Source organism: Pezoporus wallicus, unplaced genomic scaffold (genome assembly GCF_028554395.1).
Source record: "Pezoporus wallicus isolate ANWC-B61680 ecotype Strahan unplaced genomic scaffold, APGP_CSIRO_Pwel_v1 contig_13766, whole genome shotgun sequence".
Taxonomy (NCBI): domain Eukaryota; kingdom Metazoa; phylum Chordata; class Aves; order Psittaciformes; family Psittacidae; genus Pezoporus; species Pezoporus wallicus.
This window is the reverse complement of record NW_026635291.1, coordinates 607,730-634,223: the sequence shown is the minus strand read 5'-3', so window position 1 is coordinate 634,223 and position 26,494 is coordinate 607,730. Positions and strand designations below refer to the sequence as shown.

At 44.0% G+C, this 26,494-nt stretch overlaps 1 protein-coding gene across 4 annotated transcripts; it reads left to right on the top strand.

The window, feature by feature from the left end:
* Window positions 1–174: 174 nt before the first annotated feature.
* MMEL1 (membrane metalloendopeptidase like 1) lies at window positions 175–26,494 on the top strand. Of its 4 annotated transcripts, none has more exons than XM_057417927.1 (23): window positions 175–324; window positions 5,590–5,753; window positions 10,593–10,652; window positions 11,081–11,242; window positions 11,653–11,733; window positions 12,216–12,311; window positions 12,571–12,689; window positions 13,349–13,414; window positions 15,242–15,376; window positions 15,554–15,643; window positions 15,908–16,044; window positions 16,503–16,596; window positions 16,826–16,954; window positions 17,237–17,335; window positions 17,657–17,740; window positions 18,017–18,120; window positions 20,067–20,125; window positions 22,116–22,235; window positions 22,366–22,499; window positions 22,952–23,017; window positions 24,404–24,499; window positions 25,008–25,084; window positions 25,466–26,494. In XM_057417927.1, the coding sequence occupies exons 2-23, from the start codon at window positions 5,600–5,602 to the stop codon at window positions 25,563–25,565; spliced, it is 2,262 nt and encodes a 753-aa protein (XP_057273910.1). In that variant the 5' UTR covers window positions 175–324; window positions 5,590–5,599; the 3' UTR covers window positions 25,566–26,494. The 4 variants fall into 4 exon arrangements, with proteins under 4 accessions (XP_057273910.1, XP_057273919.1, XP_057273901.1 ...); XM_057417918.1 differs by lacking the exon at window positions 175–324 and adding an exon at window positions 5,160–5,416; XM_057417912.1 differs by lacking the exon at window positions 175–324 and adding an exon at window positions 5,161–5,454.

Genomic DNA, 26,494 nt, shown 5'->3' with positions numbered 1-26,494 from the left:
CCAGCCTAGATACAGAATCAGCTGATTTCAGGTATGTGGAAAGCATTAATTCTCCCTGACAAGTCTGAGCAGAGCATTAAATTCATTGGGCATTCTAAGTCACCTGTGTGGGAGAGTGAGTGTGCAGGGGAAAGAGAGAGGCAGATTTAGGCACAGTTCTTAGCAAGAGCTTTACCAGGGAGAGCCTGCTCCAGACATCAGTGCTGGTAACAGGCATTAGCGTTTGGTTCTGACTGCCAGACAAGGTAAACATGCGAATTCCACCCAGGAACTGCACCAGGCTCCTGACCCCTGCAGCTGGCAAACGTTCTCCACAAGGCGGAGGTAAGAGAACTTTCCATTTTCACCTGCTTCTCTGTGCAGAGTGCATGCATTTACAGAGCTGCTGCAGCAATCACTGCACACCTTCAATACAGAATACACTCATGTCTGCTATTCTTTTTCCTGCTTCTGATGTTCAGAGATCATTGTCTCCAAAGGGAGGGGGAGTAAAGAGTTCTGAAACATCATCTGAACTTCAGGGTTTTCCCAATTCTGATCTGTTTCACATGTGCATCTACCAGGACTTATTTACACTCCACACATCTGGTGCCAACCAGCTATAAGAAGGTATTTGAGTAGTGATTTCTGTTTTTTTTTAAGCTAGTTGATAGATGACAGCCTTCCACTGGCTCTCAAAGACAAACCCATTCTTTTTGAGCATAGTGAGTTATCCTCAGTAGTCAGCATCCCTGCTACAATAAATCCAAAGGGAACATCCAGCCATTGTCCTGGAGTCAGTCACTGTGCTGATTTACTGGGGGCTGTTTGGTGCTTTGGTTTTTTTAATGTCACCCTATACCTTCAGATTGTCTTCTGTATTTAATGTGCAAGACCAGCCTCATTTCTAGCACAATCTCTTCAATACTCCTTTCACTCTTGAGAAAGCAGCTGCTTAGACTGGAACATATTGGTTTGGTTACTGAACAGAACTGGTGATGTTGATAGCAAATCTGGCACTTTGAGACATGCATATAAATCTTGGTTCAGATGAGTTTTCCTATTTAGATCAATCTATATGCACAGAAGAAACACATCTTTGCATCTGTGTAACCTGAACACTGAAACCCAGGTCTCAGCAGAGATTGACTATCTGTAATGCACTAAAGACAAAGAGGTAAGCAACAGTACTTAAGCAGCCTCTTGGAAGAGTTTTGAAGCTGCTCTCCATATCTCTGCCTCACACATACAAGGAGGTGGCAATTTGTAATCTGCACTAAAGAAGAAAAGCAGGCTCTTTCACCTGCAGGTGATTTTGGCTTTGGCACTGCACTCCTGCTGCAACATGGGGACAGATGCAGAGGCTGGATTGTACCTGGTGACTAAAACTGTTCAAAAGAGAGAAAAAGGAAGATTTCCACTTGTAACCCATCTGTTCTGAGTGGGGAATACTTGTTACCCATCAGGAGAAGCCAAAGCAATAGAATCAAAGTGAAATGCAGAGCTGCAGTGCAAGGTAGCATAAGGATGTGCTTTGCCTATTAACACATTCATTTATATTCTTTACTGTGCCCCCACTAGAACTACAGTGTCACCCTAAAACTCTCCTAATACAATAACCCATATTGCTGGTTTCCCTCTACTGAAAAAGGGAAGGGCTCAGAAAGAAATTGGAAAGAAAAACGGCAGGCACTTGGAACAAAAAAGTGTGAGATTCACTGGTAACTACTTGTCTGTGTTCCCTCACCTATGGATGACATTTCAAAATGAGCTGCTTTTGCTGTTTGTATTGGAGAGAAGGAAAATACCTTTCCACAGAGCAATTCCTGTTGCTCTTGATTTATACATGACTTTCTGCATGGGCAGGAAGTACAAATCCCTGGCATCCAGAGGTATGTGGTTTTCTCTCACATCTTGGTACAGACCAGTTTATAAGGAGACACAAAGTGTAACAGATAGAGATGGTTGTTTCCATGGTAGCAATATTTAAGACACATAATGCTAAAGATGTCAGCACCATGTCCTGTTTGGTTCCAATTGGTTTTGGACACTAAAAGAGCTGCTTATACATCTGATGTAGCTGATTCATACCTGCAGGAGAACTCAAGAGCACTGGCTGGGAAATAACCACCCGGTTGTTCATGCAGCCCCTGATTCTGTTGGAGCATGCAGAGAGCAGCAACCACCAGAACATCTGTTCAGCTGACCCAGCACGTCCGCTTCCATCAACATGAAACACAACACACTGAGTGCAACCTGAGTAAGCTGTTGGGAGAAGTTCAGTCAGCCCTGAGGAAAGACTGTGCAATGCCTCAGGATGGCAGGGAACTAGATCAGACAATACATTCTCATATGGTCCTAGCATTGGGGTTTTGAGGTACACATCACCTCATTTAACCACCTGAGTAAAGCAAACGTTTGCACAGGGGAAAAAAAGGTATAACCCTTCACCATTTTTCTCTTTACAATCAGTTCCTTCTAAATGAAGCATTGAAGGTCAATTTGACATTGTAAGCAACTAAGACACAGCAACCAAACTTCTGAGAAAGGTGCTAGTATCCTTGAATACATCTTCTTCCCATGCCATGTCCCAGGTATAGCCAGACTCTCCCAGGGACATAGGAAAGCTCCTAAATTGCTTCCCATGAAAAGAGCATTGTGTAACAGCTCCAGAGCAGCTCCCTGCCTCTGACCAGCACCATGGTATCTGTGGGTCGTTTGGGATGCCTTACGCCTGTGGAAGCACCTCTCCAGTAAACAGTCATAGGTGCACAGTAAAAGCATCCAGAGGAAGCAGCCATCGGGAGTGGCTGCTCAGGTCCCACCCCTCCAGCGTCCAGTGTACACATCAACCATCTGGGGCTTTTCCAGAGCTGTAACCCTGCCACTGCAAACTCCACAACTCCAAATGGCAGGAACACAACTTCCTTTAGGTACAGAGCAAGCAAAATGGGAAAAATCCTTTCAAAGCAGCCCAATGCAAACAGCAAACACCTCACTGCTTCATATGGGTTTTGTCTACGTTGCTTTGTGCAAAAGGCCTGTTTTCCAACAGCTGAAACCTACTGAGTCTCAGTTTCTGGAAGAAGAAATCCCCAGATCAGTGTTCACCTTTACATCATTGTAAGGACAGATTACACTTTTTAAGCTAACGTGTAAAATAAGGGTCTAATGGGTGGTGACCTAGGCCAGCAGATGAAAGAGTGGGACAGGAAGGTTTCTGCAGTCAGCTATTGCCACTGTAACTCTGATAAGTCACAACACTTCCCTGTGCCTCAGTTTCCCCATTGAGGTATAAAGGAAGTGAACTTCTTTTAGCACTTTCTGGTTGCAATACACTGCGGAAAGAAAGCAGTTTATGAATAACTTTGTCAAATAGGGGACTTAGGGAAAAGGAATAACAAGGAAAAAAAAAACATTTCCACTTTGCATCATCAAATCTCCTTTGCCAGAACTAAAATAGGTCCTTCCCCTTAGAAGCAATGAAGGCAACAGGGACCTCACTGCACTGGTGGGAGGTGTCAGAATGACAGATCACTCTATTTCAGTGAGCACACAGAGCTGCTCAAGACTATCAAAATTAATGAGTCTGCAGACATGTCCTTTACAGCCACTGAAACCTGCCTGAAAATGGGCAATGGAAGGACTTTGCTACTGAGCAGGTTATTTCAGAGCTAAGCTGCAAGAGTAAAGGAAATACAAACTGCTTCTCACTACTGACTTTCCAGCCTGATGCTTGGATCGGCCTCAACTGAGCCGCTTTGGGCCACATTCAGATCACTTGTTGAAATGGACACAGTAACACCCTGCAGGATCTTACAGCCATGTTACAAGAATAACTGCATTTAATCCTGCGCAGTGATTGTCTATTGCAGTATTATGGACCTGAACTAAGTCCTCAGAGCCACATTGTAACACCAACACTCTTCTGCAGTAAGGAACATGGACGTACGTAGGAAACTAATCTTTTGCTGGCTTCTTGCAAACACAAACAAGAGATCACTCAACTCATCACTAAAACCATAACGTTATCCTTAAGAGCATCCTTTGCTCTGTAGCTGCTTTTCACAGATGGACACCAGGATCTGCACGCATTTTTTCCAGCTCTTTGCGTTCTTACGCTCTTCTTCAGATGGTGGGATGGGAACAGCTGCCTTCACACTTGACAGAGCCCAGGACGACATGACTTGGAGAAAGGAGGCAAATCCTCACAGGGCCTTTGAAGCAGAACACAGACTAGAAGAGGAGACTTGATACTCCAGCAGAAGAAACTGGCACTCGTTGTTTCCTACCCCATTCACACAACAGGCCTGCATGCCCATTCTTGGAAAACTCTGTGTGCACGTTCCCAGTAAACAGGGCTGCCATAGAGCAATCCTTTCTTTGCCCTCAGCACTTCCTCCTGAGCATGCACAGAACTTGGAGCGCTGGGGAAGCGCTCAGGTCATGAGAGGTACCAGCCTGAGAATTTATATAGTGTGAACTTTGGCTGCGACTTACACGAGCTCCATAAAGCAGCCTGCGAGGGGAAAAGAACCCAAACAAACCGGCTTCTCCCTCCTTCCAAAGTCAGTTCTGGAAAAGAATAACCCCCAAGGGAAATCACATGCCTATCCTGCCTTCTTTCACTCCCTTCCCAGCTGCTACCAGACAGATTTCCAAGCAGGAGCTTAAAAGAATCCTGTTCCGTAGCCTGCACCGACCTATAAATCGGTGCGCTTCACACCAGGAGCTGTTCCCACGCACGGCACCGAGCGCCGCCAGCGCTGCCGCAGCCGGAGGGCCCCGGTGGGTTTGCACCTCCTGGCGCCCCGAGAGCAGCCGCCAAAGGAGCTGGCGGCGGAGCCCCGGGGGCTGCAGGAGAGCCGGCAGAAGCCGCCGCGGAGCTGCCGGAGCGCCGTGGCCGGACCCGGCTGCGCTGCGCTCCCTCCGCCCGCCGCGGCGCTGCCCTGGGGCCGGGAGCTGCACACGGCAGAGCGCGGGGCTTGGAGCATGGCCCTGAGGCACCGGGGGTCAGCGGCTCCTGCAGACACGGGCTCTAGGCGCGTTCTACTCGCCAAACCCTGCATCCGTGCCAGAGGCGGAGCAGACCCAGCTCAGAGACACTCGCAACTGGCAGGAGCTCTGCTTGGACTGTGCTGCTGACAGAGCCCCCCAGACCTGCTTACAGCCACTGGAGAAGGAGGAAGATTCTTCGAAACAGCAAAAGACTTTTCCAAGCGGGGAGTGGAAGGAGGCAGCTTTTCCCCCTCCTTCCCTGTTTGGGAGAAAGGAGTTGCCCAACCTGGTCATGAGACTTTTCCACACTTCCCAAAGCAGGCTCCTGAAGTTATGACACTGCAGCATGGAGAGGCTGGGGTAGTGCAGTCCCGAACAGCCCCCCAGCAGCACACCCCGAGTGCTGGCAGCCTGGCAGGCACAGGAGATGGAGAATGAGGTTGGCAAAGCTGTGGACAATCAGATGGACAAATACGTGTAATAATTTGGAAGTTTCCTTTATCTTCGCTTTGATTCTGCTGCTTTTTCCCCTCTCTGATTTGCCATGCATTCATCCTTATATTGATTTAGCTGTGCTGTTAATGCTTTCTCACTATTCCCTCCTCCATTTAGAGTTACAATAATGGGGAAATCAGAAAGTCAAATGGATATTGTGGAAAAATCAACGAAATCTGGAAAGAAATCATGGAGCTTCGTATCCATCGGTCTGGCCGTCTTGCTGCTCCTCATGACCTGTGCAGTGGTCGCCCTGGTGATCCTCTATGCCAGCAGCAGAGGTAAGGAACCTGGGAATAAAGAATTCCCCTCTTCCCTCCGCAGTAATAAAGAGTTTTTGCAGAGCTACATGCAAAGTACAGGGAGACAGCGAGGTTACCCCTGTGAGGGACGCGGCTGCCTCTGCCTTGTGCCAGGCTCAGGCATGGAGAGGGCTAGCTTGGGTTTTCTTTCCTTTTTAAGATATGTGACTAACATTCTATATGCTTAATTCATTTTATGCATTTGATTGGGTTCTGCGTTGTTTTGACAACAGTTCTTGTACTGTTTCAGAAGGAAGGTGTGTGTCTGTGTGCTGACATTTCCTTATCTCATAGAAGTCTGAGTCAAGGTTTGTTACTGCCAGGAGTTGTAAAGCTCCACATGCTTAGCAGATTAAAAGGGAGACTGTTTATTACAATGGTGTGCTGCCGAGGAAGGGAGACTACTTCACTATCACATCAGGCAGCTTGATCCCTATGAGAGATTTCAGGGACTTTGATGTAAAAGCCTTGCCAGGAACCTGACAATGATGCACATGAAGGTGCTGTGCCTGAGTACGCCAGCAGCAGAGCGTGGTTACTCTCAAAACTAAGTTTTCCCACTAGCACATCAAATGCAAAGTCCTATTTAAAACCCCTGTGAAGCAGCACTGGTAGCAACAGCTGCCTCATGTTCCTCATTCCCATCACTGCCTCTTGCATTCAGAGCTTTGCTAAAACACTAGGGAATAAAATCAAGTACGAATAGCAAAACTGAAGTGAGGCATTGTTTTCTCCTTACCTTGCCACTGCATCCCCTGCCTGCAGTGAACTGCTTTCCTCAGCACTCGTAAGTAAAACACTGCACAATGCTGAGTAATATTCACAGGAAAAGCCTTTTTACGCTCACTCCTTTTGGTACCAGCAATTCAGCGTTACCAGCACTTGTTTCAGTGTTAAATGAAATCTCAGAGCATTTGGCACTGATAATACTCATCAGAAAGTTTATTCTGTTAGTTCAGGAGATGGGAGGAAAGAATTGTTCAGGGCTGTGTCCTAAGGTAGGAGTTTCTGCATCAAAATATTGAGCTATGCAAAATTTTGTTGCATGCATGCCTAAAGGAGGTGAGAAATCTGCTCTACATCTTTGTTGCTTGAGTGCAGGCAAACCAGAGTTCAGGTACCAGTAACATCTGCCCAAATGTTGGTGTCTCATCCCAATCCACGTGAATCATTTGTGCACATGAAGCAAGTGCTGTTACATTTCTTTGCTGGAAGGCTTATCTCTCAGAAAGCAGTTCCAAAATCCCAAGTGTTTTGCAGGCTCCTATCAGCAGTTAAACTATGGGCAATGTTTCCTAGATTCAGACATCCCTGTGCACAATGTGAGTGCACGGTGATTGCAGAGCTCATGTGCTGCTCGTCCTGTACAGCAGGCAGTCCCTCAGGCTCTTCTCTCTTGCCTTCAAGGAGTGTTTGCAGCACTGACCTAGAGGCAGCTTCTGCCCGCTTATGTTTGGGTGTGCATAGCTCAATTATTTATAGCAGTTAGCATCTGTAATACACGTAAATACTGACTGGGATGTTCATCTATGTACCTAGCCAGCAAACACACTGAAGCTCTCACAGCAGTACAGTTACATAGTTCTAGAAGCAGTTTGGGGATTTTTTGACATCTAGAGAAGTTTCCATACCCATAAAACCTCATCTAAATAAGCTCAAGGAAAATACTGTAAGAATATCAGAGTAATATTTGAGTGAGCATGGAAAGGGAAGCAGACAGAACTGAAGTCATTTGGTTTTGACACTGAACACACCATGCTCTCAATCTTTCCATCACACCCACACGTACATCTCTGCAGCCTTTCCACAGCTCCCAGCTCTCTTCTACAAATATTTACCAATGTCCAGGTTTCATCACTCCTTGGAAAGGTTGAGGCCAAAGAGCATCGCATCATTGTCAGTGGCTTCTCCAGACAACTTAGTTACACACAACTGCCACCCTCACCTCACTGCTGGTCCTGACTGCTCAAAGTCATGTTAATTTAACCAGTATTTTATTCACTTTCTGGCTTCCAAGTTTGTAGGGTTTCTCAGAAGCAAGATGCACAAGTGTTGGAGGTTTGCTTGTGTCTGCATCCCCAAAGGTTTGAAGACACTGACATCTGGTACAGCCCTCTCAGAGGAAGAGCAGCTAAATTTGGCAGTGACATTATTTGTGGCAAACAATTCAGTGCTAGAATAGCAACAGAAGCAGTCTGCAGTGCCGACAGCACTTGTGCAGATGAGATCTGTACAATAAACAGAGAAGGTGCTGAAAGGTAAAGCTCACACTCAACTGCCTGATGGCACTATGGATCTAATTGTTTCAATGTGTGCCATCCCCAGCCATCTGTGGCCCTCAAAACGCAGTGGGAAAACACTAAACACAAATTGTGCTTGTACCGAATGATTTGCTTTGCTTTTGTTGTCTAAAAAGGAACTTCAGAAATGCTGTGAAAAGCAACTTGTGTTTTAAAAACTGGCCATGCAAGAGATGAACTGGTGAAGGGCGGCTGGTGCTCTGCAGAGCTCAGAAGTTATTCTTCAGCCTGCAGAGCGCTCAACGATTCTTTTCTACCTACAAGACTATTGACAGAGCAAGAGTGTGACCTCCTTAATGAAGCAAATGCAAGGGTAATGCTGCAGAGCTCCTGAATTTCAAGAGCCAGGAAGGAACTGAGTATTGCACAAAGTAGCTCCAGTGATTAAATACTCCTGGTCCGTTTCTGTTTCTTTGCATCCCTCTCTGACTGTTTAAGAGGTCTACAGAGAGAAGGTGTCTCAGGAGGAAGAGGAGGGGAAATGGAGTGATTAATTTTAAAAGAGGAAAACAAGCCTGTAAGGATCTGGATGAACTTGGCTGTGGGAGAAGCCAAGTGGGAGGCGCGGTTTGATGGGAGAAGAGACAAGAATTGATTCCCTGCAAACCTTTCCACTGAGGTCTTCACTTTCTCCGCAGCAGGGGGAACATGGGATTCAGAGCCGAACAATCTGTGCCAATCTTCTTCTCCTACAAATCACCAGCTTCATGCCTTATATTACTGTCAAACATGAGGCCATGTCCCACTTACGATCCCACTCACAACTCTATGTTCAGTAATTTCCCATTACATCCCCAGGATTTAGACATTTGTTTTGTTTCAGCTTTCAGGCTTTGAAGAACATTAACTCAAGTGGTCCCTCCCACACCTCTACTGCAGCAGTCTTTGGCCATGGCTATCAAAGCAGGAGTCTTTATGTCATAGCTCAACCTGTCAACAGTATTTAAGTAGGGAGGAAAAACAAGTATATAGAGAAATAGAGGTATTTGTACTGAAACTTGGGCAGTTGTCTTTAGCAAAGTAGTTTGAGACAATGAAGTGCGGAGTTGCCCGGCTCAGGCTTCAGGTGTGGTTTATGTTTGTTTCCAGTGGTTTGGAGTTCCAGAGGTGCAGCAGGCAGCACATCAGTCAAGTGAGCAGAGACCCAATGAACACACTGTGAAGTAGAACAGGGCAGTGTTGGTCATCTGTCATACAGTCAGGTTGGCTTGGTTCTTTGTCAGGAGTGCTGCTGAGGCGTAAGAGAGAGTTGATAGAAAGACAAAGGAGCCCCTTTCAGAAGTAGCTGAGAGCCCCTCCCCAGCCATTTCTGGGGTTGTGGCACAGTTTCAGAGCCCCAAGTGTGCAACCAAGGTTTCAGAACAGATTTGACTTCCCTGTTACACAGCTCAGTTACATTTCCACAATCACAAGGGCTCTGTGAACGTGGGGAGTCAGAATCTTGTTGAAAGCAGTTGGGTCCCAGAGACTGAAGTGAGACATTGTCAGGTTACATTAAAGAAGCTAACCAATTGTTACCCATGCTTTGCTCATCCCATGTTCAGTTTGCCAGACACTGAACTGTAATAAGGCATGCAGTTATTCTAATGCAGATCTGCTCCCACACAGCACGACAGCTCGCAGCTGAACCCTGAACGGTACATTCCCAATCACAGTGGGGGATTTTTATCTTGCTTCCACTGATGAACTTCAAAACCCTCTTCTCCTCCCCACTGCTTTATTTCTCTCTGAATTACTGTAATCTTGTTTGCTGTCACGTAAACCACTTTAATTGGAAGGGGGTTTTAGTAGCTCTTTTCTGCAAGCATCCTAGCATAAGGGTCAAACAGAAGTTTAAAACCACAGCTAATCCTGTTGCAAAGGAAGGGTATCAGGTTTTCCTTTTCCAGTGTGGAACCAAGTAGATGTCTAATGCCAGGAGCTACTGAGCTAGTCCAGACTCACAAAGAGAAATTAAACCAGCAAAATTAATTAGTTTGCACCTGGGGCAAAGGCCACTCATGAGGCTGGGTGCTTGGTTACCCCCACCCCAGAGCCATAGTGAGCAGCACACAGGTGGCCTGACTAGCACCACAAGCACATTCACTTCAGTACTCAGCATGAAAAATTACATGTTCATGTGCAAAGGCTTCTGTGCAAGTCCACAGCAAAACTCTGAACGTCATGAAAGAGCTTGGATGCTTAAAGCATCTCAATAGATTGTCTAGAAAGGGATCTGATACACTCAGTATGTGTCAGGAAGACTGTGGAGACCATTAGTAGGTATTCTCCTTCCAGGAGAGTTCAGGCTCACTGTCAGGACTGTTGTAATACTGCTTCCAATAAATTCCTCATAAATCTGCAGATAGAGATGTCTTCACAGCTGTCAGTTGGTACCATTTACTGGCACTAACATGCACTCGCTTGCTCTAAAACTAAACAGGGCTGTCACTGAGGTTGGCCTGCTTGCAAGTGACATTGGTAGCTTTTTCTTTCCAAAACAACTAATTCACCTGCTTCCTTATTCCTCTTCCTGCAGGCACTCACTATGGCACCAATTCAGGCAGTGTATGTACCACCCCTGGATGTGTTACAGCAGGTAATGATCGTTATTATGAATGATTATTGAGAACTTTCCCTCACAGAGAACGCATTCTACACATGGGGCTACTCCCCTGCTTATTTTTGGCATCTGCTTGTACACCTCAAGACAGCAAAGACTCCAGCACAGATGTTCCCATCACTGCCTTCATTGGTGGGTACCTAAGCTAGGGCCCTAGGGGAGAACTGGCCTGCCATTCAGAGGCTCCCTCTGCAAACCAGTACAGTTGCACTGCAAGTGTCTGTCAGAGGCTTCCTTGCATTGCATGAGAAAATAGGATCCTTTGAATCACAGTACACGAGGTTATCCTCTATAAGTAGCATAAGCAAGGTGCCTTCTTGCCAAGCAGCTTCTTGACAGCCTTTGGTAGTCCCAGAGATTACTGGGCAGCCTCTGGAATTCATCTCTCCAATTCTGATACCCAGCTGCTAGAATAATCCAGAATATGGACCCAACAGCTGACCCGTGCAAGGATTTCTACCAGTATGCCTGCGGGGGCTGGCTGAACCGGCACGTCATCCCAGAGACCAGCTCCAGATACAGCATCTTTGACATCCTGAGAGATGAGCTGGAGATCGTCCTCAAAGGTAGGAATGGGGCTCCTCTCTGCTTGGCTGTGCACTTGTGGTTGGCTTCACACGTTACTTACTGCACATTTCACAGAGAAATAAACTTCCATGGAAGTGTTGTGTTGATTGGGAGTTTTTTCTCTAGTCCTTTAATCTCCACATCTCTTACTACAGCCATTTTGTGGGAACATCCTGCTCCCACTAAAAATCAGCCATAGGTGCTGTGGTAGTAACTTCAAAAGGAGCACAACAAGCTGTAGCATGACCTTCCTGACACTTTCTCCATTAATAGCCTCTTTAAAGAGCACTCTAGTTGCACAGTGATTGAAGCCTACAATAACAGGTACTTATCATAGCCCTGAACTCTGTGATTTCTGTGACAAGATCAAAGCTCTCCAAAGCAGAACTCTCCCTGGTTCTTTCCCCAGGTGTGCTGGAGACTTCAGATCAAGAGGACAGAGAGGCATTTCAGAAAGCAAAAATACTTTACAAATCATGCATGAATGAGAGTGAGTCTCTTCTTATTCCATTAATTCTCTTGTTCAATACTAGATGTACAAAAGTACCAATGTACTCTTAAGCAAAAGGCCAGTCAGTATCCATCTAATCTGCATGGCTTTGCCTGGAAAGCTAATCTTCAGGTGAAGATGCCTTGGTACATCATTAAGGCTTAAAAGACACATTCTGGGGTGTAGAAAGGACAGATATTTATTATCTACCTCTCGTATTAATAGAAAGCCTTCCCTTCTGAATGCAAAAACGTGTCCCATTTCCTCCTTTCCAAACTAATTCAGTCAAAATCAGCACTGAAGTCAACATAAGTACCTGATTAATCTTCTGAAGACCAATGTAGGATGATTTAACTATACCTCTTATTTTCTGCTATGACAAGCCCAGTTTCAGATTTAAACTGTCAGGCCTGTTACCTGTGTTAATTCATTCCTCCTCAACCCCCATGGAAGCAATATAATGTCTGGTTTTCCACTCTCAGGTCTTATAGAGCAAAGAGATTCATTGCCTTTGCTAGAGGCCTTAAGGATGGTTGGAGATTGGCCAGTGGCTTCTGCAGACTGGAATAAGACCAAAGGTAATGCTGTGCCTTAGAGTGCAGGAGTGTTAAGTCAGAATTGGGAGACTATTGTCATTGAATTAGATCCTCATTTTACCTTTTCCTTCATTAATAAAAATCAGGGTATCATACATATTTAGCAGTGTCCTGTACAAGTATTCCCACATTATGTCCACTCTGGTTCTAAACAGTTTCAGCAATAAGCTTGAAACTACACAACTGATTCAGTCCTCATACATATTGATAAATGATGTATATCTTCCCTTTTATCTCCCAGAGGCAAACTGGAGCATGGAAGAAAAACTCTCCATAATGAACTCCAGATTTAACAAACGTGTCCTCATTGACATGTTTGTGTGGAATGATGACCGGGATTCCAGCAGACACATCATTTATGTAAGGAAAACATTTCAGGGAATTATTTATATGCCAGAATCATAATGGATGGCTATTGAAACTGCATAGAGATCAGCTTCCCTTAGTCAGGGGGTGTGCACAATACTGGCAAAGTCTGTGCACCAGTTCAGAACCCCAGTGGCAGTTCTGTTGGGAAACATTTGATGGAAGCATAATTTTTGTTGCAGTCAAAGAAATAAAATAATCAATGGACCTTTGCTGATTTACAGCATTTAAGGGCTGTAAATTCCTGTGTCCTGCAAAGTGAGGTTTAATATACAGCAGGAAACCGCGTTTTTATAGTATGCAGATAATTCGTCAGAGCCCGTCCATGTAGCTCATGCAGGAATTCCAGCCCTCAAGTCAAACAACTTCTTTTCTAAGCTGCTTTAATTTATTTTTAGATCCCAAAGGTTACTGAAAGATTTGGTTAATGACCCACAGCAAGCATCCATCCTGCCCTTATCTAAAGTCCAGAGACAAAAGCTGCACTTTCTATCTCCCCCCAGTTCCTAAAGGTCTTTGGTTAGAGTGTACTAGTGTCATTCCAACACTGAAAGGATGGCACAGGAAGCATGTTGTGTTGCCTTTCAAGGATGCTTTTGGACAACACCAATTCCTGTTCCTCACTAACTACAGAAATGTACCATTTCCTTCAGATTGACCAGCCAAGTTTAGGAATGCCATCCAGGGATTACTACTTCAATGGGGGCAACTATCAAAGAGTAAGTATTCCTTCTAATTTATTTACAGTGTGCTACTAATACAACTTTATTACTTACCCCTGTGTGTTGGAAACCTCAAATACGTGAATCATTACAACATGTGACAGTCAGAACCAGACTGTGATGCTCATTGCTACAGCTTTTCCCAATTACACCAAAATTGGAGAGTTTCCTAAAGGACTGACAACTGCAAGTATCAAACTGCCCAGACCTGGCCACTTCATACAGATGAGGAGGGTTTGGGAAAATAAATTCATCACTGTTTTGAGCTTAAAAGAGTCTCTAATTTTGAAGGATAGATTCATATTTTCAGTGCAGGTTATCTTGGATTCACTTATATCTTCTTCTAAAGCCACTGCTTCTGGCTACTATTTTTTATAAACTGCTGGAAAGATGGATTATAGACATAGGAGAACTATTGTCATACTGGATCATGTTTGAACATAATACCCCAAAATACATTGGGTGGAACACCAAAATATTCAGATTTTTTTTTTTTGGTGTTCATTTAGGGGGAAAAAAGTTTAAGGACAGTGTTTTTACATGAAGCTGTATGAATGGAACAGGTCCTCAGCCAGTAAGAACCTGCTGCCATTTACCCTCCTTTCTCTCCCAGATTACATGAAAATACAAAACAAACTCCATGCAGTTGTGTTGGGAGCTGCAGATAGCTGCTGGAACTGGGGTTCTGTTCTGCAAGTTTCACCTTTATAGTGCCAGATACAGAAGAAAGAGGGACATTTGTGCATCATCACATGGAAGTCAGACTTAGATTGACTTGTAGGAGGTAGAAAATCAGGTAACAAACATTAGCAAAAGAAAACCAGTACTGCTCAATACAATTTTAATTTGAAGCTATAAAGACGAAGGGCAGAGGCTGTGGTTTTAACCTTAATGAATAAGGAAGAGACACAACCCCTTTCTGTTTGGTATTTAACAGCTCACTTCCCACAGACAATGAGCCAAACTCTGATGACCCAAACCCCCCCTGCGCTTAGGCCAGCATCTTTTGGCAGAGCTCCTGCTGAGGCCTCTGGGAACCTGGCCTGATTAAGGCTCAGCATTCAGCCTCAAAACACAAACCATCCTCATCATGGAAATGCCCAGACTCCATTTCGCAACAGTTCCTGTATTTGTCTGGTTTCCAAGGTCTATGGAGGAGGAGCAGGATGCAAGAATAGGTAGTATTAAGCTTTCCTGTATCAGAGATCAGTACTCCCTCAGCAGCCAAGTATTTTTTCAAGGTCCATTCTGAGGCATAAATTACAGCTATACCCTCCTACTAGAAATAAAGCAAAGGTATCACTGGGAACCATCTGAGACAGAGCTTTCTTTCAGACAATAAAAACAGTTTAGAAGATTTATGGTATTACTTTCAGAGAACTTAAAACCCTCCATGTTTACCCTGGTATTTGGCTAGTAGGGATCACTGTTCCCACAGTGTAACTCAAAGCACAGAGCTTTCTTTTTGCTCAAGTAGTAATTTTAACTCAGAATGCCAGAGTTGGATTGCACAGGGAAGCAGAAAGTGTTGCTTTCACTCTGTATTTTGAGACTGCAGATTGCACTCTAAGGTATTCCAGGATGAACTAAGGTCTTAGGTATTGCAGTAGTATCTGTAACAGTGGTGGTTCTGGGGGAAACAGGAAAACTGGAGTGGGGACAGTTGCACTGGAGGCAAGTGCAAAGGCTGTGACCCTGGGCCCAACTCTTTCACAGCACACCTTAAAGCTAAAGGAACAAGAAGAATGGATGCTCAATGAGAGATGACAGACAGCAAACTTTTTCTTCACAATGCTACACACATGCTCTGTTTCTTGTGTGCAGGTGAGAGAAGCTTATCTGCAGTTCATGATCACCATTGCCAAGATGATCCGGGAAGACAAGAATATGTCTAAAGATGATTCCTTTGTCCAAGAGGAAATGGCAAAAGTTATGGAGCTCGAAACAGAGATTGCAAATGTGAGTACAGAAACCAAGACCTTCTCTGGATCCTGGGGAGGGAGCAAGGAGCGAGAAGGACAATCTGGTTTATTTGCATGTTATCTGAGTGTGTGTATGTGCACCTGCATGCGTGTGATTTCAGCCACTGTCCCTTGTGCCAGCTGATTCTAGTAATAACCTTGTGAATGTCTTCAGGCAACTACCCCAGCAGAAGAAAGGCATGATGTAACCCTGCTGTACAACAAAATGACCTTAAAAGAACTACAGGAGAAGTTTGCACTGAACGTAAGTGTTGAAAGAGCACCCTGATACTTGCAGCCTCCTCTTACTGCCATGCCCATTGGAAATGGCTTTGTGAATTAATCAGTGATGCAACAAAGAGGTATAAAATCATTCCCATTCTTAATCTTGTACTCAGAGTCTCTTACAAATCAATTTTCTACTGAACACCACTACAACTACATTGAATCCCATAGACTGTAGAAAGTCCAGACAGCTACTAAGGCACTGAAACATCTGGTATTAGCACATGTCTTTCTGTCTGCCTAGGAATTTAACTGGACCTTCTTCATCCAAGGTGTCATGTCTTCAGTAAGTGTTCAGGTGGACCAAGAAGAAGAGGTTGTTGTATATGGCATGCCCTACCTGCAAGAGCTGAAAGCAATTATCTCCAAGTACTCGGCAAGGTAAAGAAACTGGAGAATATCCAAGACAAAATTCATGGAAGTATCATGGGAATGTACATGATCGGGCCCACTCGGAGCCTCTGAGAAAAATGACACCACTTCTCTGTGAAACATGGGTAATGTCTTCAAAGGTCCTTGGGTACCAAAGTATGTGTAGCACTGGGTGTCCCCCTGCTCAGAAAAGTGTAAACGGGAAGAAAAAAAGATACATCACAGGCCTATAGCTCTTGCTCTCTAGAAAGAAATTAATCCCTAACAGACATGGTAGTCCAGTCCTCAGTCTGGAGGCCTCTACAGCGGGTTAGATAAGAACAGTCACCTGCAGATGCTATGAAAGTGATGACTGGCAGCAATCATTTGCTTTCTTATCTCCCTTCAGAGTTAAAATCCTCCTCTGCCTGCCTGCACTAGTGTTGCTCTTCCCAGGGGATTAAGCTCAGTTTTGCTTTCCCATACAGCACCATCCAGAACTACCTCATTTGGCGACTGGTGATTGATCGGGTCAGCAGCTTGAGCCGGCGTTTTAAGGATGCTCGGGCCAGCTACAGGAAGGTATTTCCTCTCTTCCTAAAGAGATAATAGAGCATAGTTCTAGAAGAGAGTCCCCAGATCAAGTCCTTGTCAACACAATGACATCTTTATGTCATATCATCCCCAAGGAAATCCAAGAACAGCAGTCACAACAATGGAAACCCTTGTCTTAGGTTAGCCTCCTCTTTAGGCAATGACTTAGGGAAGAAACGCACAGGCAGAACTAATCCTGCGGGGCTTTGTATGACAGGCACTTTACGGGACAACACTGGAAGAAGCCCGCTGGAGGGAGTGTGTGAGTTATGTCAACAACAACATGGAGAACGCAGTGGGAGCAATGTATGTCAGGGAGACATTTGCTGGTGAGAGCAAGAGGATGGTATGTAGTTTACCCTTCATACTACTGTACAACCACAATGTCTGCAGTGCCCATTCCCCTCCACCTGATCTCCCAACCTGTTTTGTCTGTTAAAGATGTCAATCAGCCAAGAGTCAGAAGGCACAAGGGCGCATTTATGATGCTCTTTTAAATGCTGAGTCCCATGTTTTACTGCACAGAATATGGGGACATCATCTGTCAGTAGGAAGCTTTTCAGCCCTCCTTAGCTCTGCCTGGGAAAAGCAGCATGGAAATGATTAGTTTCTTACTGCCTCTCTTTAGGTCCGAGACTTAATAGACAAGATTCGTGAAGTGTTCATCGAGACTTTAGACGAGTTACAGTGGATGGATGAGGCATCTAAAGAGAAAGCTCGTGAGAAGGTCAGAGAGAACAAGGAACTTCAGTATTCCATCATGAATATGTAATCTTTGGAATTTTGTAGCATCGCTATTCCCAGTTCCTCTACAAATCACAGGAAGAGACTTAGGTGTTCACTATCCTGTTCTCCATTATCCTGTTACATTATCCTTTTCTTTTTACTCCTTTGTTAGCTCACATACATATTTCCTTCCTTTTAATGAGTCTTGCAAACCACATTAAGTCTCAGTAGGCAATGGGAAGCGTTTGAACAAGGTCTTTAAATATTTGCTGCCAGTTTCTCGCAAACAATTCAGAGGAAACATTAAACTCTTTTCTTCTAGGCAATGGCAATTAAAGAACAAATTGGCTACCCAGATTATATTTTGGAAGATCAGAATGAAAAACTGGATCAGGAATATGCCAACGTAAGAACGCTGCGCATGCCTCCATGTGTAACAGCCTACACTTATTTTTCTTGCCACTTGGAATACCTAAACCTGTGCAAGTGTGATTTCCAAGTGACTGGACAGCACACAGAATTGATTGTGTTGAACATGCTAACAAATAAATGCATGCAAAAAGCTAACTAGTAAGTGATACCTTGTAATCAAAACATTGTGTAGGAGATGGACTCTGTGGTATGAGGAATCCCTCTGTCCCCTCAGCTTACTCATAAACACACTTGGTGTCTGTTTCTTCAGTTAAACTTCAGTGAACACAGCTACTTTGAAAACATTCTGGAAAACCTGAGAGCTGGAGCCCAAAAGAGCTTGAGGAAACTTCGTGAGAGAGTTGACCAGGACATGTAAGTTACAGCCACAACTGACTTCCAAGGTAAGGGTGACGAGGGGTAAGTCCTACACTGTGGACAGCAGAGAACGCTTATGTCCGAGAATGTCTTGAGGCAAAAGTATGTCAAACACCCCTTTACAAAGCCTACAATATCACAGTTATTAATAAGCAAGTAAACAAAGACTCCCCAGAGAGAAGCATCAGTCAAATTCATTGTTGCAAAGCCTGTTCGTTTCTTCTGTCCTTCTTCCTGTGAAGTGGTTTAAGTCAGAATGCAAGCACACAATGCAGACACTGAGAAACCTCCAGGAAGTTACTGGGGAATCATTCACCAAGGGAGTCTTCTGACCAGTCAGCTAAAACCCAGCATTTTCTGCTCCCTCATTTCTGGAAGAATCAGTCATGGTGCTCTATATAGCAAGAATTCTTGTACAGCACTGATGTCCTTAATCCACAGACTGTTATTGATCACTTCTGCCTTTTACAGCCTGTCTGCAGACAGATGGTAGCCCTTCAGCCAGAATTCCCAGCACCCCTGCTCATTCAAGGCATGGTTTAAAGCACATTTGTGGGAACCCTTTCATGGATTCATGAATTAGGCCTTTTTTGCCTGGTAGTTTGATGATACATGAAATACTTGGCACTTTTTCCATGTAATGAACCACATCTTACTAGTAATCTCTCACCAGCAGCTTGAAGGGTTTCCCCAAGGAGATGTAAAACCACTTATCACTCCAGATCACTGTTTAATTACGCTGGAGTACCTAACTACTATGTCTGATATCATCAGCTAATCATTGCAGTTAAGAATACTAGCCATTGCTCCTATTCAGAGCCTTCTGGGGAGGGTGGGGGTGAGTTGTTAGAAGCAACCTGGCCAGCTGCAAGCATTTCATGTCAAGCATGCCAAGGAGAAGCTTATGGACCAAGAGCATGGTCTGAACTGAAGGCCAGTCTGCTTTCACAGCAGACTGGCCTTCGGAGAAAAACTGCTCTGAAAAACCTCAGGAACAGATCCCTACTCCTTCTTTACGCATGTGTTACACACAGGTTAGTGCCACACCGGCACCTCTACCACTTACTCCTGTTCCCAGGCTGAGATGAGCAGTCCCCTCTAGTCTGTTAGTTCAGAATAACCAACTTGTCAAGAACTGGAAGATGCAGACATGCGCTGTGTTTCTTAAGCGGGAAATTTCATTCCATCCCACAGCAGCCCATAAGTAGTTATGGCAAAACACTGGCACCTGGGGCATCACAAGATACTGTAAGGACAAGAGATGTGGGAAGAATATCACAAGCTGAGGCTGCTGAATACTTGTCATGAGTTTATGGCTTCAGACTGTTCTGAATGGTTCATGACAGCACTGTATGTCAGAGGTAGAAGAAAAGGGGAGGAGAAAGAAAAATATAAAGACTAAAAAGTTATCAAAGTATCGCAGGAAGTTTCCAGAAGCAGCCTACTCAACAATTACTTCTCAAAGTTAACACTCATTATCTATGAAATATTGGACTCCAAATACAGACATTTAAAACAGAATAATCACAATCAGATATCTAATTTTTCAAGAAAGCAATTTGGCCTTAACTTACTGAGTAACTGCCTTCTGCTGCTCAGTGTCCTCTAAATGCCAACTGTCTTTTGAATGTAAACTGTGGGTTTCTTCTCAAGCTCAGTTAGCATTAAGATGAGCTGGTACCACAGTCTGCCCCAATGTGGCTGTTCAACATTCAAGAGAAAAAGCATTTCTAACTTTAGCTTGGCATTGTTTTGGGTAAAAAGTGCCCATAAATGAGACACCAGTTACTTCCTGTGTTAGTATTTCTTTAAGCTGTGTTCAATGGCACCTTTCTTCCTACCTCAGTTCTTCCCATTTATGCAGTCTGCATTTTTTATCAATAACAATTCAATAAAAATGATGTCTAAATCAGGACTAACTTTGGTGCAATGTTTGTTTTCAGATGGATAATTGGAGCTGCAGTGGTCAATGCATTCTATTCCCCCAACCGGAATCAGATCGGTAGGTTCACAGCAGCTGCAAACGGCTCTGTGAAACCGATTCATCAGTCTGTTATCCAGAGGCAAACCTGCCTGTGTCTGTGCAGGAATTCTGGGCAAGGTGGACAGGCTGTTCATTTCAGGCAATCACTTTGTTGATGAATATTCAGCTCCCTGCTGGGCAGACATAGTTTATAGACTGTAATTGGAACAGCTTTAGGTTTGAGAGCCTGAGACAATAACTGCTACTATATGAGTGCCAGCTTCAGAGACTAGAGAATGCTCACAGTGTATGCTGGGCTGTCTGTACTCATGTTTCCATATTCCTGATAAACATATGGGCAGCTCTTCAGTTTGCCATCTGTACAGATGGTACTGAAGTTATATCAATAAGAGGCATACCAGGCTCAAGAAACCTGCCTCTGCTTGTAGAATGTCAGAGCTGGGAGCTTTTGCAGAGCTGCTAGGCTGACCTTCCCTGTTCTTAGCAGAGGAGATCTACAGACTTAAGACACAGCAAATATGCCTGGCTGCCCATGCTCCCTGAGCTATGCACATGGCCAGAATACTCAGGTTAAGCCTGCAAATGCTGTAGAGTCTTGGGTGACTTCTGAACACCCCAAAAGGGAGAGAAACCAAGTAACTCCTAGAAAGTAGTGCTTATTCACATTCCTAGGCTGCAGGAAGAGCTACTATCCAAGTACTGCCAAATACCATACAGAGAAAAATACATGCCTTTTTTAGGCCAGACACCAACAGCGTCCTGCTCATAGGGCAAAAGCCAGAAATGGAAAACAACCCAACCAACAGTCACAAGGGAAAACTTAGGTAATTGCTAAAAGCAGCAACATCCAAAGCTTTAGCACTCCAACCTCATCAGAAAGAGCCATTTTCCATTTGTGCGGCTTCCACTTACCTCCATACTGCAGGTACAGTAAAAGCTGTGACCAGTCCTCAACCTGTGAATGTGCATCACCCTGTAGGTAAGCTCAGGCTCTGTTTTATGGTAATGGTAATCAGCTGTGACCCAGCTTTGCAGGCAGGGAAGTTGGCTCTTAAAGAAGCCTGGTTCCTCTACAATTTTGCCTTTTAAGTAATATGGAAGTAACTGCTTTAAGCAACTTGAAGATGAATGTATAAGCCAAAAATTCAAGCACAGCTACCCACAATAGTGTAGATGTCAGTTAAGTCCTGTCTCAAGTTTGAGAGAGATAATTTTCCACACTGCTTTTGGTTTCCTGCCTCTGTCTTACTACTGTCTTACATATTTCTCCCTGAAATTGTATGGATTAAACTTTCTATATAGTCCAAAACGATTTTGTCTCTAAATGAAATAATTGCTATATAATTTCAGTATCTCACTTCTTACAAAGTATCTTACTAGAATTAATTGCTTTCAATCCTAAATCCTTTAGAAGCCTATGTGCTTTTCATCTTACATAGGTGGGATGAACACTAAATCCCACTGATTCTATATAAGGTTTTTGCCAGTAGACTGAAGAACAGACCTCCCACTGCTCCCACCCCAGACTGGCTTCCAAGAGCACTTGGTGGTCTGCAGGATTATCACCGAGTGTTGCTGGTAATCAGCATGTGATTGCCAGCCTTTCTTTAACGAAAATAAAGCAATAAAACATCCATTAGTTCCCCTATAAAATGGCTCTATAATACAAACTGTCCCTATCTCTAACAGACAGTTACTGAACATGCTGTTCTTGACTTACTGCAGCATACATTATGGCCCAAATTAGGCTAAAGTCGAAATGTAAATGATGCTTGGTTCTCAAACAAGGAGATACTGTAATTGCAGATGTGCTAAATTAAACCTTCATTAACTTGTCATTTTCCACTTATCAAGAGAGAAACAATTTCGCATGAGGAGGCATGATGTTGTTCCTAATCACTTTATATTTTATGTTCCTTACTGATCTTTAAACCAAGCAATCTGTCTGCAAAGTACCCAGAACTAACAGTGCCTTACAGCATCTCCCTCTCTCCTCCCCTCTGTGCAGTTTTTCCTGCTGGGATTCTGCAGCCCCCCTTCTTCAGCAAACGCCAGCCACAAGCCCTGAACTTCGGTGGGATCGGGATGGTCATTGGCCATGAAATTACCCACGGGTTTGATGACAATGGTGAGAAGATAACTGGGAAAATAGTATTCCTTCGGCTGTCCTCATTACACTGTAAGAAACGGGTTACACAGTGCTGTGGTTGCACACAGGATCACACTCAAAAATCCTTTTGTCTTGGATTTTCATGTAGGCAGGAATTTTGATAAAGATGGGAATATGTTTGACTGGTGGAGCAATTTCTCAGCTATGCATTTCAAGGAGCAGTCTCGTTGCATGGTTTATCAGTACGGGAACTACACATGGGAGCTCGCAGGGGGCCAAAATGTAAGTGAAACCAAGCAATGCCACACCACTGGGTTTGATACCATAATGAATGTAAACTGGGGATACTGGTGTAGCCTAGAAACCAGAGTATCTGTGTGCAGCGGGTTAATGGTGAGCTGGGCCCATGTGTGCTTTTGCTGCCAGACCCTACGGGGGATTTTGACAAGGGTGAGGAAATCTGGTGTTTGCTACTGTATTTTGCCATCCTGCTAGTGTATGTTCTGCCCAGAAGCCCATTCCTGTTATGTTCCTATATTTTCTCTCTGTTCTAATCTACAGCTTTTACCCTATTAAGTTTTTACTTCCATTCTCTCCTTTCTTTGCCCTAGCCCAAAGTCCTTCCTTTTGTTCCAGACATGACTGTCTTTGATGTATGACTGTGCTCAGCTCGTGGTTCCAAGCATTGCTAATACTACTGAGTACAGACTAAATGAATGATTATTCTTTTACAGGTCAGTGGAATAAGCACATTAGGGGAAAATATAGCAGATAATGGAGGAGTCCGACAGGCTTATAAGGTAACCTCCAAATATACTGTGGGGTAACTTTACCCCTGGGATTCAGCAATAGCATTATTCTGTCAATAGAACATTGACAATGTTATTACCATATTCAAAACCTTAAAACCTCAATTATGGATCTAGCAGCTTACATCCCAGTCACAGTGTAGGATTGCTGCATTCTTGCACCCAGGAGAAGACCACCTCATTCTCCTGGCTGTACTTTGAGCTACCACAGTGCTTGATGCTGCACACTTCTGTGTCAGCTAATCAAGAGTAACACTCACCAACAGGCACAGGATTAGCTTGGGAGAAGGTAAAACACCCTCACCTTTCTAAAGCCCTTGATTCTGAAAATGACAGCTACACCTTCAAAGAGCTTCTTACATGGCAACAGAGCACTGATCTCTTGGCAACACAGTCTGGTGATATGGGGAAGCAGAGCAACTGTTTTCCCCAAGTTTGTTTCTCTCAAATAAACTTGCAAAGCTGTGCAAACATGGCAGGGTGCTGTAGGATGACAGGAGCTGCCTGCACAGAATCCTCCAATGTAAATGTATTTTCACCCTCAGCTCTACCTTTGCTGTTTGTGTGCTTTGAGACTGTCAGCAACGAAGAGGATCAGGTACTAGAACGTTTGAAATCAGCCAGCGTGAGGACACATTAATTTGTCTCCATTATGTCAACAGACCTAAAAAAAGAAAATTGGCCAATTAATTTGTAACAATACCGGTAATGGATTTAACATTGTGCAAGGTTATTATCTGCTATTTTATGAGCAGCTACCTGAAGAGAGAAAAATCATCACCATAGAGCTTAACGCTTTATTTCCAGACACAAATTCCTATAGGATAAGTCAGTGGAAGGTGATGATTTTACTTCAGGCTGCAGTCATGGGTGTTCAGGCTCCTCAGCATGAATGACCGTGCATGTATCACCAGTGGCATGCCTCTCTCTAAAGCAGCAAGTGCCATCTTCCTGAAGAAATGCAGGGTATATCTCCAGGTGGCTCTGTAAAGAACACACAGAGCTCCTCATGGTGAAGGTCATCTGGTCAACTGCTACTCTAAAACAACACTTTCATGCAAGAGTCTGCTATTTTTTCCCATTTCATAACAGCTCAGTTCAGAGATTACTGTACTTGAGAAGCTGAATGTGAATTCTCTCTGTGTTACATGGGTTTTGCCAGAACAGTCAACAGAGTACTTCTGTGACAGCTTTGTCATAAAATTAGCTGCACTGTTTGTATTAGAAAGATAAAAACTATGAAAATACAGAAGAGCAGATGTGTTGGGTTCATATACATTGTGACTGAAATCTCTCACCCCCAAATAACATTCAGAATACCCACCATGCCTGAATAGGCCACTCTGCTGTCTGAATTGCATCTGTAATCATTTCTAGGCCTACTTAAAATGGCTGGAACGGGAAGGGAAGGAGCCAAAGTTGCCAGGACTGAATCTGTCCCACAAACAGCTCTTCTTCCTCAACTTTGCCCAGGTAAGAACACTTGGGTGCAGCCACTACATGCCTCATGAAAGTATGAATTAGGTTATCTTAGAGGTTAGAGAGAAGATCAGTCCCAAGCTCCACTTGGACAATGGCTCATTTTTGCACTCATCAAAAGGTCCTCAAGAGAGACATGAAAAAGATGGCCTGGATGAGAAACTCTTAGAGTAACAGATGTGATACAGTAGGTTAGATATTTGATAGTGGGCCAACACACTTGGTGGTGTGCTTCAGACTCTGAACCTCCAGCTCATCTGGGGAAACATAAGTGAAATCAAGGGCTAATATGTCTACCCTAAAGCATCAGATCTTAATCCAAGAACTTGATAAAACAAAAAGTAATTAGTTAATCATTATAATCATTATTCTGCTTTCTCAGTACAACATATTCCAACTATACTGTAAGAAATTTAGGAAAAACTTGGAAAACCAGTAAGCAGGTCCCCAAGCTGAATTCTCTTTAATACTGACCCACTAATGTTTAATCCTCCTTGTCTAGGTTTGGTGTGGTTCCTACAGACCAGAATATGCTAGCCAGTCCATAAAGACAGATGTTCACAGCCCTCTGAAATACAGGTGCGTTTTACTAACTGATTTACTAACTGATAACTTACTTGGTTCAACCCATTGTGCCAGTATGGCACAGGAGGAGAGAGAGGCTCACTGCTATGAGCTCTACTCTAACAAATCAATCTGGACTAACTTTAAGAGCTTCTCCCATAGCTTGTAGGACAGTGCTGGAGAGCACATTCCTTTGCTTGGCCTGGTGAAGTTGCCAGTCTGTAGAGAATGGACCAGAATGCTCTGTTCCAGCATTTCGTTATTCCTATCAGCTGTACTTTTATTGCATAAATTATCCTGTCTTCTGAGACTTGGATTCCAACATGGTTTTCTGTTTTCAAAGCAACAATCTCCATGCCCTGTATCCATGCAAATAAATTCCTTCTCTTTGTGTAGGGTGATGGGGTCTTTGCAGAACTTTGAAGCATTCTCAGAGGTGTTCCACTGTAAGAAAGGCACAGCCATGCATCCTGCAGAGAAATGCAGAGTCTGGTAACCAAAACCACTGGTGAGAATGACACGTACTCTGTGACACAAACAAGAGACGTGCCTGATGTTCTCCCCTTCAGTCACAGCCAAGGCTCATGGTGCAGCTACTGTAGTGAGAATCCAGGAAACTACAGCCCTCGAGCTCTTACAGTCCCACTGGGAAGCACACAGGTATCCCAATGACTGATGGGCTGTGCTGGAAGCCACGGCATGCTCCAGAACAGGAATGACTGTTTCAATGACATCCTGACTGTTATTAAGATACTGCATCAGGGTTACAAAGACTACTTCTTAGATAAAAGCAAAACCAACAACCAACTGTACATCTATTTTTCAGAAAGGAACAATAATTCTAGTCTCTCTTACAACCACCCCTTCTGAGACACAGCAAACTAGCTTGAAATGCTTCGCTGAACTATTTCCCAGTGTTCTGAGCCAGTTTCTGGTGCATTCTTCCTAAATCCAGGTTAGAGCTAGCTTGAACTCCCATGCTGTCTGTATACTTGATCCCTGCTTTGCTGTAAGAGACTGCTATTTGTCTTACTGTGTACAAAGTGAGCTCTATGTTAAGACGCCTGTCAGCTGCTATCGTAATGCAAAGCTGCACTCTCCTGCTGCACTCAAGTTCCTCTGCTCCAAAGAACAACTGAGACAGGACCTTAAAGTGAAGTAAAGAGATCACATTTTTTAGGAGCACAAATTCTGGTGTCATGGTTAAAAGAACACGGTCCCTCCCTTCAGAGATGTATTTAAAATGATGCTTCTTCTTGTAGAAAGTGTATAAAATACTCTTTGCCAAACAGCAAACATGTATCCATGGAAACAATGAAGCTGATTTTAATCCTGTGCCTTTTCATTTTGCCATAGGCTATTTTTCAGTATTTACACTTGAAAATGTAACAAGTATGGGTTTTTAATAAAAGAAATAAAACCACA

Coding starts and splice junctions, on each gene's coding strand:
- MMEL1 (XM_057417912.1), top strand. CDS start 5,405: ATGGAGAATGAGGTTGGCAAAGCTGTGGACAATCAGATGGACAAATAC. Junction 16,955..17,236: donor CTGGTGAGAGCAAGAGGATG/GTATGTAGTTTA, acceptor GCCTCTCTTTAG/GTCCGAGACTTAATAGACAA. Junction 18,121..20,066: donor GAGAGAGTTGACCAGGACAT/GTAAGTTACAGC, acceptor GTTTGTTTTCAG/ATGGATAATTGGAGCTGCAG.